Source organism: Carcharodon carcharias, chromosome 7 (assembly GCF_017639515.1).
Source record: "Carcharodon carcharias isolate sCarCar2 chromosome 7, sCarCar2.pri, whole genome shotgun sequence".
Taxonomy (NCBI): domain Eukaryota; kingdom Metazoa; phylum Chordata; class Chondrichthyes; order Lamniformes; family Lamnidae; genus Carcharodon; species Carcharodon carcharias.
Genome location: NC_054473.1, coordinates 166,016,278 through 166,028,597, shown reverse-complemented (window position 1 = coordinate 166,028,597; position 12,320 = coordinate 166,016,278). Strand labels below are relative to the sequence as shown.

Below are 12,320 nucleotides of genomic sequence, written 5' to 3'. Positions count from 1 at the left end.
CATTATTGTCATATTTTATGATGTAACTAGATTCAAAAACACACTGTTAACCATGTCCGCTCATTACCTTTAAAGGTTGTGTAATCAGAACGCTTTCAAAGAAAGAGATTGCCATGGAAATCAGCCATTTGATAGAACTGTCTTTCCCATAGTGTAATCCGTAGAGCATGGTAAAGAAGGCAGATACACCACTGGTGGCGGCAACCAAAGCCCAACCAATGAAGACAAACCACCAGGGTAATCCTTTAGAGCAATGTCCCTTTTTACTGTCTCCAGAAAGACTAGGAGTAGGTGAAAGCCTACAAAAGAAGGAATGAGAGGTTATTGCTAAATGTGGGTATTTAGATGCCTTCTAAAGCTAGGGTAATTGTAATAGCTCCAGTGATTTTCCCCACACTATGAATTTCTACTCTGAGAATATCAAAGAAAATAGCGCATTAGAAATTTAAAAAAAAGTGTATTTATATTTCCCCTTCCCTTCTCAAGGCCTCACAGGCAGGGTAGGTTTGATTGGTGCTGCTCTGGAATTAGCTGCCAAAAAGTTTGTTAGAGCAGCTTGAGACAATTCACCTTTCAAGTTTCCCTCCTTGGAGCTATACATTTAGATAATAATTGTTGGCAAAACCATGGGCTGAATCTTAGCATGTGTAAGATCTGTGGAAATTGCTGTGGATTAGGATAGGGAAGCTTGGAACTTCAATGTGGGAGTAATCTAGATTTCACTGGTTAGTCCCTTTGTCTCCCATAATCACCTTGCTTATAATTTTTTCTTGTAAGTTAACAATCATCCTGCAAGGATATGGGATCAAGCCTCTCCCGGGGACTATCTCACAAAAGTACTCTCATTACAATACATTATTACACTCCGTTTCTGGGCTTATAAGCGGTTCCCACCTTTCCGAAACAGAACTGGAGCAGAGGATAGCATTTTCCAGAAGGTCCTTCATGTGTTGCACCTGGCAGACAGCTCGAGTGTAGCTCTGTGGATTCTGGAATTTGCTGGAACCCAGAAAGTCCAGTTCATTCTCCACATGCTGGAGCTGCAGGTACAGATAGCGATTATAATCACTGCGCCTCTGTTTATCGATTACAACCTTCTCAGAATCAGAGCCCGTGGTGTGTTCTGAAAGTAATAAGGGAGAATTAGAATATAAAGGTGAAAGGGAGGTGAATGTAATCCATTTTACCATAGATCACCTGCTAGAAAAAGGCTGCCAGTTGTTTAACTGGCACAGTTTGCATGGCGATCAGGCTCTGAGAATGAAGTTATTTCAATGTAGTGAGATCCAGGCTCCGTCACATTTGACGTTATAGATTTCAATCCTGATTTGTCTCCTAATGAGGAGGCCTGTCAAGGAGTGGGAAACATTAAAAGTAAACTTTTTTCTCAAAGCCTATGGGAATTAACTTCTGAGTAACATATCCTACATTTAATCAGCAAGGGAATCAAGGATTATGGAGAAAAGGCAAGAAAGTGGAGCTAAGGATGATCAGACCAGCCATAAACTCACTGAATGGCAGAGCAGACTCGATGGGCCAAATGGCCTACTTCTGCTCCTACATCTTGTGGTCTTGTAAGTATATTCAAGGCTGAGATAGACAGGATTTTTGTAAGTGCCCAGTAATGTTTTAGCAATAATAGGAATGAATACTTGAATGCAAAGAGCAGTGAGGAGTGTTTCATCCAGCAATGAAGCACAGATTTGACTGGAAAATATTTCCCGAGCAGCAGCGATGATCATTAGATTGCTGCCTGCTCGAAAATTCCCCCGACTTGAGGCAGCTGCCCACTTCTCCTGGGGTCTTCCAATTCCAGCTTTCACAGAAATGTGTAGCAAAGTGTTCTTGGGGAACTCCATCAGAGCGCAATGGAGTCCGAAGGGTGAAGATAGGACACACCTCTTTTTACAGCATGAGCTGCTGAATGGTAAGTTTATCATTGGAAAAAACAGAACTGAAGAAAAATTATCCCTGCCAATGTGTAAAGTACATGGGTTCTTGAGTCAAGGCAATTCCAAAGCAACACTAAATTGCTACAAAGAAAGGAATTTAGCAGTTTGTTCCATAGCTATTCAAGTCTGACTGAGAGTCACTCTTAAACGAAAATACACAATGCATTCTCTGCTCGTTTCAAGGATTTTGCATTACCACGTAAAGCACTACTCCTGCCTCTCCCACATCTCAGCGTTCGCTATTGAAAATATATTTCAATTAAAAATGACATCTAATTAGAGTAGAGAAAATATCATGCAGGAGGTGGCAAATTCCTTTAAAGCACATCAGAGACTTTATGCACACGTTGGTTGAAGTGCAACATTTAAGTAGCAAATGTCTGAAAGGTGATTTTCACACACAGCTCTTGACGTGATGGAGCTTTTAAAATGTACCATCCCTCCAACCCTTGCCTCTGTGAGACTCACTATAGCACAGTATTACACACCAGCATATCATGTTCATCTTGGGATTGTGTTTGGTGCCTTTGGTGCCTGGTATTTTTTACATTGGAGCATTGTGAGAAAAGTAGTAACAACCTGTTAAACATAGTGCACATTTTATATTGGGTAGTGGTGACGTATTCTGTAAGTCTCAAAGCTTTGAATGCTGTTCTGAAACTGTATGACCGATTTGTGAAAAGCACCAATTTCCATTTGACAGAAGATCCATATTTGTTTGGCTTAAGGCATACCATTCCTGTATGTCGATTGTTTTGTCTTGATACTAGTGATCCTTTTGTTGTTTTTGTGCCTCTATGGGACTGTAGAGAAATCCACCTGGGTCTGGACTTCAAATTAATGCAGGGAGGCCGTCATAAAGTAGTATTACATTGAACAAAAAATTAAAAACGTGGGGATTGCTTACCATAACCTATCGGATAAGTAAAATAGGTACAAACTCATACAAACCCATTCTTCAATTACAATAGCCACAATGAAAGTGATTTCACAAAATTATCCCTTTAATGTGTGGCTGCACAATATTCACCATGCAAGAATGCTGTTTGAATACAGGGTAGCCAGATCTGGTGAGGGATGGGAGGGGGTGCGGGAATAGTCAAGAGGTAGTCAGGAACTGGTGGTTAGTCAGGTCAGGGGGCTAGCCAGGTGGTTGTCAGGAGAGGTAGTCAATTCGGAGGGGGTTGGGGGTGCGGGTAATTTGGTCGGGGGTTGGGTCAGGTGGGGAGGGGTAGTCAGGTTAGGGGGATTATTCAGGCATTCAGGAGTGGGAAGTGGGGGTGGGCTGATTGGGAAGTCAGTTGTGTAGTTACCTAGGTGTTGGAGTAGGTTTTGATCTGTCTAACATTTCCTGGATAACCATCGAGGTAAGTCCCACGGAACTGTCCAAAGTCTCTGACTCCACCTTAGAGTCAGAGACATTCACGGAGGGTCCCAGGGAGCAGGGGAATTGTCCATCAGAAGTTGAAACTTCCTTGGCACTTCCCACATAGGGCAGGACTTCCCGACATCTTCAGTCATAAGTCTACTCTCCAATGACCCAGAGACTGGGAGATTTGGCCCATAATTTTTACCATCCCCTCCACAATTTGAAGCCACGGCCCAGTTAGAACACTGTCCGTAAGTTGAAAACCATTTTAAAAAGCTGTGATCTTGGCTCAATAGCAGCTCTCTTGATCGAATCAAGAATGTTGAATCACACCAGGACCTAAGCGCATTAACAGCCTGGATTTTATAGTGGAGAAATGATGACGAAACTATGTGTTCATTACTCTCATTACTCCACTGAAACTGACAGCAACTTAGGCCCTTCAGTGGGAAATTAATGTCCATTTAGGGGCATCATCCTACCACTGTGGTGAACTTGCCAGTTGGGGAGTCCAAAAAGCAGACTCTGGTGTGCTTGCTTAATTGTGGGCTTCCAGAAATGGTCCCTCGTTATCAGGCTGCTGGCCATTAGCTCTTGGCACCCCTGAGGTCCTCGATCACGGAAAAGGTCCTCCATTGAACGTCAAGCGTCCGATTGGCATTCAATGTGGCAAGCCTTCCCGAAAAGAAGCAACCTGTGGCTCTGGCTCTCCTGCTGGTGGGTAAGACACCCATTGCTTCCATTAAGTGCTGCCCATTGTTACTGCAGACCTTCAAACTCACCTTGTAAGTCAACTGATCCAAGGCTGAGAATGAGAGGATCTTCCTTCTTATGACTCTCATTGTAAAACTCATGGTTGACCTTATTTTGCTCCCGGATTATATTTTCAACTAATGCCAAAAGTTTGTTGATATCTGTTGTTTTTTTAAAATCCTTATCCAGTGTTGGTAGTGGGTTCTTCAGTGTTTTATTGAGTGAGTTAGCAATCCTCTGGATGTCCTAAGTGTACAATATAATTTACTCAAGTTAGTGCTTTTACCACAAAGATAAATGTTCTGAAGGCACTGCAACACATTACTTTTATTTCATCATGACCATACTGCCATCTCCATTGTTTCAACTGTAACTTTAGCAAGTTCATTTTACATTGCCAATAGCTTTTGTTTCCAGTCTCTAGACAACTGATCCATTTGCTTTTATAGTAATACAACTCAATTTTATTCCAAAAACTAACAATTAGAAGAAATTGATCAATTGAAAATGTAAGTTTTAAGACCCCATTTAAAGATATATATTATAACTCCATTCCTTTGATTCTGGTCTTTAGTATTTCCCAGTTCCCTTCACCCTTCCATTGGTGGTAGGGCTTCCAGTTGCATGCATCCTATTCTCTGTAATGATTTCTCTATATCTCTCTGATTCTCCACCTCCCTTAAACATCTTCTCAAAATCTTTCTCTTTGGTCATTCCTTTGGTCTCTTTCCTAACCTCTCCCTCTGGCTCACTGCCTATTTTACTTATATCTATCTGTGAGATTGTCTAAGGATCTTTTGAACATTCAGGTACGATACAATTATAAATTACAGCATTATTCATTAAAAGTTGTAACTGGTGAAGATTAATAAAGGCATCAATGATCTTGATGTGAAAAAGTTGAATGACAGACACTTCAATCTCTTCTGCCAACCTTTATAATTGCTTCAGGTGTGAGGGAGCAAGTTTGTAGACTTTGGGAAGAATCTGGCAAAGAAGGTGATATGCGGCCATGTTTGTTCTGCTTCTTTTCCATCTGTCTTCCCCTCGATCTTGGTCGGATGTTTCTGAAAATCTGCACGATGAGAAGATTGATGGGGAACATCAGCAGTGAGCTCTCAAAACCAATCACCACTTGCTGCCAGGTAAATTCAATCTTACCTGTGTGGGAAGAATATAAAAACCATCGGATCAAATGAGAGAGAAAGAACCAGTAAAACGTTGTGTGTAAAATGATTTCCTGTGCTCTTTAAAAATATGTATAATTGATTCCCACAAGTGTCAACAAATGTCTGGATTAGCAAAACAGAATAAACACAAGGAAAATAAAATATCTACATACATCACAAATAAAAGGTCAAATCCCCATCACTGTGACTGTGGCACAATTGGGATGATACTTTACTCTTCTTTCATCAGTCTACCCTCAATTCAAAAGTGAGATGGCAAACTGACTATACTAATCAATGTAGCTGTTTGTAGCATATAGCATGGACTACATATCCATTATGGGTATTTCAGAATACTTTCAAAGTATTTACATTTAAATTCCATGTATTTAATCATAAAGTACCATTAATATCAGGGAAAAGATTTTTTTTCACAAAGATGATATGTAAATCACATACAGTAATACATCATCACAGCATTTGTACATGATGTTGTCACAGCGTAAATGACACTTTGGTCTTCTGGGTTTCTTTCCAGTACAAGCACTTTGCCACTTATTTTTAAAAAATGGAATTAGTGCTCCATTATCTGAGAAAATAGCTAAGGATGTGGATCGCTAATGTAAATGAGCAGTTAGATGACAAATTAAATATTACATTTCTCCACATTTCCCCATAGGATTTATTAGTCACAATCTTGTTTTAATGATCTCTAATTATGGATTGTCCTGCAAGTGGAAGAATTCTCTCCACATCTACCCTGTGCAACTCATTCATCATTTTAAAGACCTCTATCAGTTTTCTCTTTTCTAAAGGAAAAGTCTCTACTTGATACATCTTTCCCGATGGCAGCAAGATGGAGAGATTACAGCTAGCTTCTTCTCACTTTCTCAAATGCTTCTACGTCATTATCATATTATGAAGGCCAGAACTGTGTGCAGCAATCCCAAGTATGGCCCAACTGGTCTGATTAAACATTGAACAGTATATCTATTCAAAAGATGAATATTTTGAAACAGTGTATAATGCATTGAATTATTGACTTTACCCAGATCCATTTTTTGCTGGGCAGGATCCTTTGGTACTCCCCAGAATATAATACTGGTCAGCATTGTGCAGAGGAGTAAGGAAAAGCAGCACGACACACGCTGTACCCTTGTGAAGGGACTCCTCGGTGGGCGGTTTAGCACTGAATACCAAATATGTCCATCTCGGAAATCCTTGGCGGTCTTCATGAAGAACAGGTTACTGTTGGGTTACAACAAGTGTTATTCACTTTAGTTTTAGTGAGGGAAGTGGGAATCGGAAAGAATTAAAAATTGCAGAATCCACGGTGGAAGAAAAAGTGTTCCAGAAAGCAATGCATTTTACTAACATCCAGAGGTCAAAGGGCAGTCAAAATCTAATAACTGCATCTTAAACAGTATTGTTATCCAGTAATACATTGTTTTATTTTAACTTTGCATTTAATCTGGATTGATAGTTTTAACAGAAAAAAATACATCATGACTTTACTAATATTCAATATTTACCAATGTTTTATTTACACAGCAAGTCCCTGCATTTCTAAGTAATCCACTGTGCACATGAAGCACTTTGAGATATACTAAGCAATGTGGTAATGTCCTAGATATATTCGTGCAAATCTTTGTTGTTCAGCTTTATAAAAATTTAACAGCTGTCTTATTCTCATACAGTATATGTTAAATGTTTATTGCCTTCTCACTTCATATTGCATAACTGAGTTTAAATCTACTGCTTTCTTTTTAAATTTCTGATTTCTCCCTGCAGGAATGAGTCATTTCCTTTGTCAGCCAAAAGGACGACTCCCGTCAGCCTGATAATAATCAGAGCTGCTGTCAACCTAACAGCAAACTTTAATTTACAAATTAAGTTTATCCCAGCTGTTTATCACTGGACATCCAGCTACGCCTTGGATGACAGATTGCACTGGTTTACAGACAGTTACATACCTCCATCAATGCTATCTTATGATCAGCTTGCAAGATTTAAATTTGAGTCAGACAGGGAAATCTTAGCATAAATGATGTTTTTTCTTCCGCACCTGCTTTAGTTGCGTCAGCGTCACAGATTAATATCCGTATCCCACCAACAACTTATATGGGTAGCGCTTGCTAAACCAGGCATGACCTGCTGAGATGTTGGTCCTGACAATGAAGACTTTTAAATGGAAATAATCTAAAGATGGGTCTCGAAGATTTTGAGTGATGGGGCTGTGACTATTTCCTTTGGCAGCTTGTTCTATTGTCAGATTGTCCTTGGAAAGAAGGATTGTTGATATGCTGTCTTGGGAACAAATGGTCTGCGTAGTTTGTGTGGATGACTACCTCATGTTCTGTCATTACCAGAGGGCACCAGGTACTTGTTTCTGTCAATTCTCACCAGTCCATTCCATATTTTATAGAACATGGTCAGTCTATTATTTCTCTCCTTTGCTGTTGTGACTCCCTTTTCAAATCTTTGATCAAGGGTGTGACACTGGTGTATTTCCTATACTGATTCTTCTCCACCTCACCCAGATGAATGGGCCAGATTTCAGAGTTTGTGCAGAAAACAACTGATTAGTTATTAAAGAGTGTTGGTTATGCATATTTACCTATTTCATTTTCAACAGCTTACTGGTGTGTAACAAGACATTCTGTTAGAGCAGGTACTGATGATCAACCATAGTGTAAGTGCTAGCTCTAAAGACTACTTTTTTGTCACTTTTAAGGAGATAGAGAAGAAACATGCCTTTTCCAAAGCACTTTACAACTAATGAAGGTACTTTTGAAGTGTAGTTACAATTGTAACATAGGGTGCACAGCAGCCGTTTTGAGCACAGCAAGGTCCTGAAAACAGCAACAAAATAAAAATCCGATAATCTGCTTTAGTGATAGTAGTGCTTTAGCACATGGGAGAACTCCCCTGCTCTTTTTGAATCGTGCCCAGGATCTTTTAGAAGCACTTGAGTGGGGAGTCATGGCTTCGGTTTAACATCTCATCCAAATCACCGCACCTCTAACGGTGCAGCCCTCACTCAGTGGTGTGCTGGAGTGACAGCCTAGATTTTATGGTCAGGTAAGATATGAACTTGTGACCTTCTGACTCAAAAGGGAGAGTGTTCCATGCAGCCAATGTTGACACCAAAGTTAAAGCATTATTGTAAAAGTGGGGAACTATCTTTATAGAATAAGAGAGCAAAAATAGACTGGACAATCTCTATGTCTATATTAACTTCTGGTACCTAAAACGTTTTAGGTCCATCTCAGTTGCCACTGGAAAGGCTTTGTCCAAAAGACAGTCTCCTACATCAACCGCTAACCAGGAGTTACACAGGAAACACCATCGCTGATATGTTTCTAAGTCGAGCACTGTTACACGATTCACGTACCTGGAAAGGAAATTAAATAACTAAGTTTAGTTTTACATATGTCTAAGTAGCAATTATCTTTAAGATCAAATAATTAAAATCTGCAAAAAAAAAATCCATATGACCTTATCCCTATGCTCCAGCTGTTCAGATTGCTAGCTCTTTCAATAACATTAATCTTTCATTCAGTGAGTCTATGGTGCTCTGTATATTGGAGGTGCACAAGACTCATGCTGGTTTTGCATTTTTCTATCAAACTAATTGGGCAGAATTTTCTGTCTGTTGGGCGGGTGGGTCCGACCCAATCTCTGGCAGGCGGGGAGCTGATCCTGCCGGAGAAGCGGGCCCCGCCCCCTTTTATCTGGGCAGGCCAATTAAGGCCTGCCCAGCATGACATCCAGCGGGAAGCACTATGCGTTTCCTGTGCGGGCAAGGGGGAGATTCCCCAAAAGCAAGAGTGCGCTCTTTCGCACTTGCGCATGAAAGAGTGCACATTTCCCTGAGGCTAAGTGCAGCCTCAGGGAGATCGCTGACACTTTGAAAAATGTTAAAAATAGAAAAAAAAATTCCCTAACATGTCCCCCTCATGTGACCATGTCACATGAGATAGGGCATGTTCATAATTTGCAGATTAACTTTGTTAAAATGTTTAAAACCCTGCATGAAACCTCACCCTGTCGCTGGATGAGGTCTCATGTTTTCTCTATTTGCCGCCGAGGCTCCTGGCCTTCCCGCCAACCTTAAGGTTGGACGGGCAGGTCCTTTAATTGTTTAAATGATCCTGTCAATGGCCTCAATTGGCCATTGACAGGCCAGCGGGCCCGCAGCTGATTTTGCTGCGCCCCCACCTTCCTGAAAATTTAAAGGGGGCGGGGTGACGTTGGGGGTTCCGCCCAATGTTATCCCGCATCATTTTACGCGTTGGCAATAGGGCTCCACCCCCTGCTCACTGACGGCAAAATTCTGCCCTGTGTCATGCCTTAGCCCCATCTGCTTGAGATAGAGGGCTCAATGTATGGTATGCAATGAGCAATAAGTCATGTCTTGGTCTTCATCCACCATAACACATCCTGGCACGTAAATTTCAGCAACTATAAATGTACATACCAGGGAGGAAGGACTTAAGTTACATGGAGAGATTGGAAAAATTGGGACTGTTCTCTTGAGAGCAGAGCTGGTTCAGGTGAAAACTAATAGAAATGTTCAAACTTATGAAGATTTTGCTAAATAAATGAGATCTCAAGTATTGCTGAAAAAAGAGACATGGGGCAGAATTTTTTGCCAAGTGGGCGGACGGGTGCCCAACCCGCTCAAGCGTAAAATAGCGTGTGATGTCACTGGGCAAGCGAGAGTCGGGGGTTGTACCTGCCATCAATTACGAGGCCAGTTAAGGCCATTGAAAAGGTAATTAAGGTAGATTTCACGTTGCCTGTGCGATTTCTCACTCGTCATACGGGCAAAATGGGCAGGCGGAGAGCCAACATTTTACAAAACCTCATCCAAGGGTGGGATAAAAAGGGTCATCAGCGTTGTCAGTGTGAGTAGTGAGGAGTTTTGGAGATAGTTTGCTGCTGGTTGCTTATTGTTAATTAGCAGGTTCATCTCCGTTCTGAACTTCAGTCTTAGCATTTCCAGCCTTCATTTCAGGAGTTATTGGCGTCTCCAAGGTCCCCACAGGATTCAGACCATGTGGACCCTTCCAAGCATCAGTTCACCTCTGTTACCCTGGTAATGGGGATTATAGTCTCCGCTGGTGGTACCTCCTCTGAGGAAGAAGCGAGGGGCAGAAGGGAGAGGAGGCCAAGTGTCACTATGCAGCCTCCAGGGGAGGGACCTGCAGGAGGAGTGGCGCAGGCACAAGCGGTGCAGGGCCAGCAGGAAGTCAAAGGTGGAAGGGGCTGCTGAAAGCACCACTATCCTGCTGCCAGGATTTATAGGCGGCGTTGCAGCTACCTCAATATGTCTGAGGTGCAATGCCGAAGGAAGCTCTGCCTCTCAAGGGAGACTGACCTCCATCTGTCAGATGATCAGCCCTGTGATCAGCTCCAACTGTGTGGGTGGATACCCCATGCCAGTGGCTCTGAAGATCACAGTGGCCCTCAACTTCTATGCTTCTGGATCTTTCCAGGGGTCAGTGGGGGATCTGTGTGGAATCTCCCAATCAACTGTCCACAGTTGCGTGAAGTTGGTGACAGAAGCTCTGCTAGGATGCGCACAGAGTTTTATTCTTTACTGTATGGATGAGTCCAGCCAGGCTGAGCGAGCCAGAGGCTTTGCAGTGATTGTTGTGTTACCCCGCATCCAGGGTGCAATTGGCTGCACACAAGTGTCCATCAAGGCAGCAGCGGGTCAGCTGGGTGCCTTTGTCAACAGGGATTCCACTCCATGAATGTGCAGATAGTGTGTAATCATAGGGTGCAGATTCTTCAAGTCTATTCAAGGTACCCTGGCAGCTCCCATGATGCTTACATCTTCAGACAATCCCAGGTGCCGAGGCTCTTCAGTGCTCCAGCCCGACTGGATGGATGGCTGCTGGGTGACAAGGGCTATCTGTTGAAAAGCTGGCTTATGACGCCTCTCTGCCACCCAAGAACAGAGGCAGAACAGTGTTATAATAACAGTCATGCCTCCACAAGGATGGTGATAGAGAGGGCCATAGGTCTTCGGAAAACGCGCTTCCGATGCCTGGACCATTCAAGGGGTGCACTACAATATCCCCCAGAGTAGGCGTCACTGATAGTGGTTGCATGCTGCACTCTCCACAATGAGGCACAGGCAAGGGGGGACCCACTGGAGGAAGAGGCTCTTGACGCAGCTGCACAGGCCACAGATGATGAATCCAGAAGTGAGTCAGAAGAGAAGCATGGTGAGGAGAATGCTGAGGGTGTGGAGGCAGACCTCGGTAACCTCCAGGGAGGCAGGGAACCAGGGACGCCTTGATCCGATGCTTCTTCAGCTAGGCTGCTAAAGATCTGCTTCCACCTCATGCCAGTGCTGCTGTCTCCATCCCAGATGTCTGAAATGGCCTTTTGAACCCAAACTCCACTCAATGTCTGTGCAATAAAGTATCAAGGCACTCGGGTCCAGCATTACATATCAGCGTGCCCTGCACCAGGTAAAGAAATGGGTGAGACATATTCAGGCCATCAGAACAAAAGCAAATTTAATTTTAATGTCACTTTGAAAGCACAATGACATCACCATTACTGGTGTTGGTGTCCGCACCAGCAGACATATAAACCAAACATAAATGAACAGAAAATCTCCCGCGAAATTTCCCTCTTGTGCTCATTTAACTTACGTTTCCGACTGCCATGACTTGGTGCACCCGCCCGCTCCACTCCCCCACTCGCTGGAGACAGCCTGCTGACTCTGCTGTCTTGTTGGCCTTGATGACCTGGGCAGTCATCCACTGGCCCGTGGAACCTGTGCTGGCTCTGCCTGGGAAGGAGCGGCCACTGCCAGGGCTGGCATCTCCCCAGTCATTGCAACCACATCAGATGCGACGGTCACCGGCAGAGGGGCGAAGGAGCTGTTGCCGTCATCCAGAGCACCCTGAGAGGAGCTGGCAGAGATGACTGGCAGCTCATGAGCCAACGTGAGGTCGGTCTGAACCTCCCTGCTCACCATTGATGGACAGACACCTAGCTGCGATACTGGGTGCCTCATCCATCTTCCAGACTAGCATTGACCACCTGAGGTCA

General features: G+C 43.1%; 1 protein-coding gene across 1 annotated transcript in view; it reads right to left on the bottom strand.

Annotated features, from left to right (window-relative positions):
* pkd1l2a (polycystic kidney disease 1 like 2a) overlaps window positions 1–12,320 on the bottom strand; it is a 160,319-nt gene that overhangs the window by 42,721 nt on the left and 105,278 nt on the right. Inside the window, exons 28-33 of the mRNA XM_041191701.1 lie at window positions 8,491–8,637; window positions 6,292–6,491; window positions 5,009–5,235; window positions 4,104–4,320; window positions 895–1,123; window positions 68–299 (exon numbers count right to left, since the gene is read on the bottom strand). Of these exons, the coding sequence (XP_041047635.1) occupies window positions 68–299; window positions 895–1,123; window positions 4,104–4,320; window positions 5,009–5,235; window positions 6,292–6,491; window positions 8,491–8,637 (1,252 nt within the window). The remainder of the gene's footprint in view (window positions 1–67; window positions 300–894; window positions 1,124–4,103; window positions 4,321–5,008; window positions 5,236–6,291; window positions 6,492–8,490; window positions 8,638–12,320) is intronic.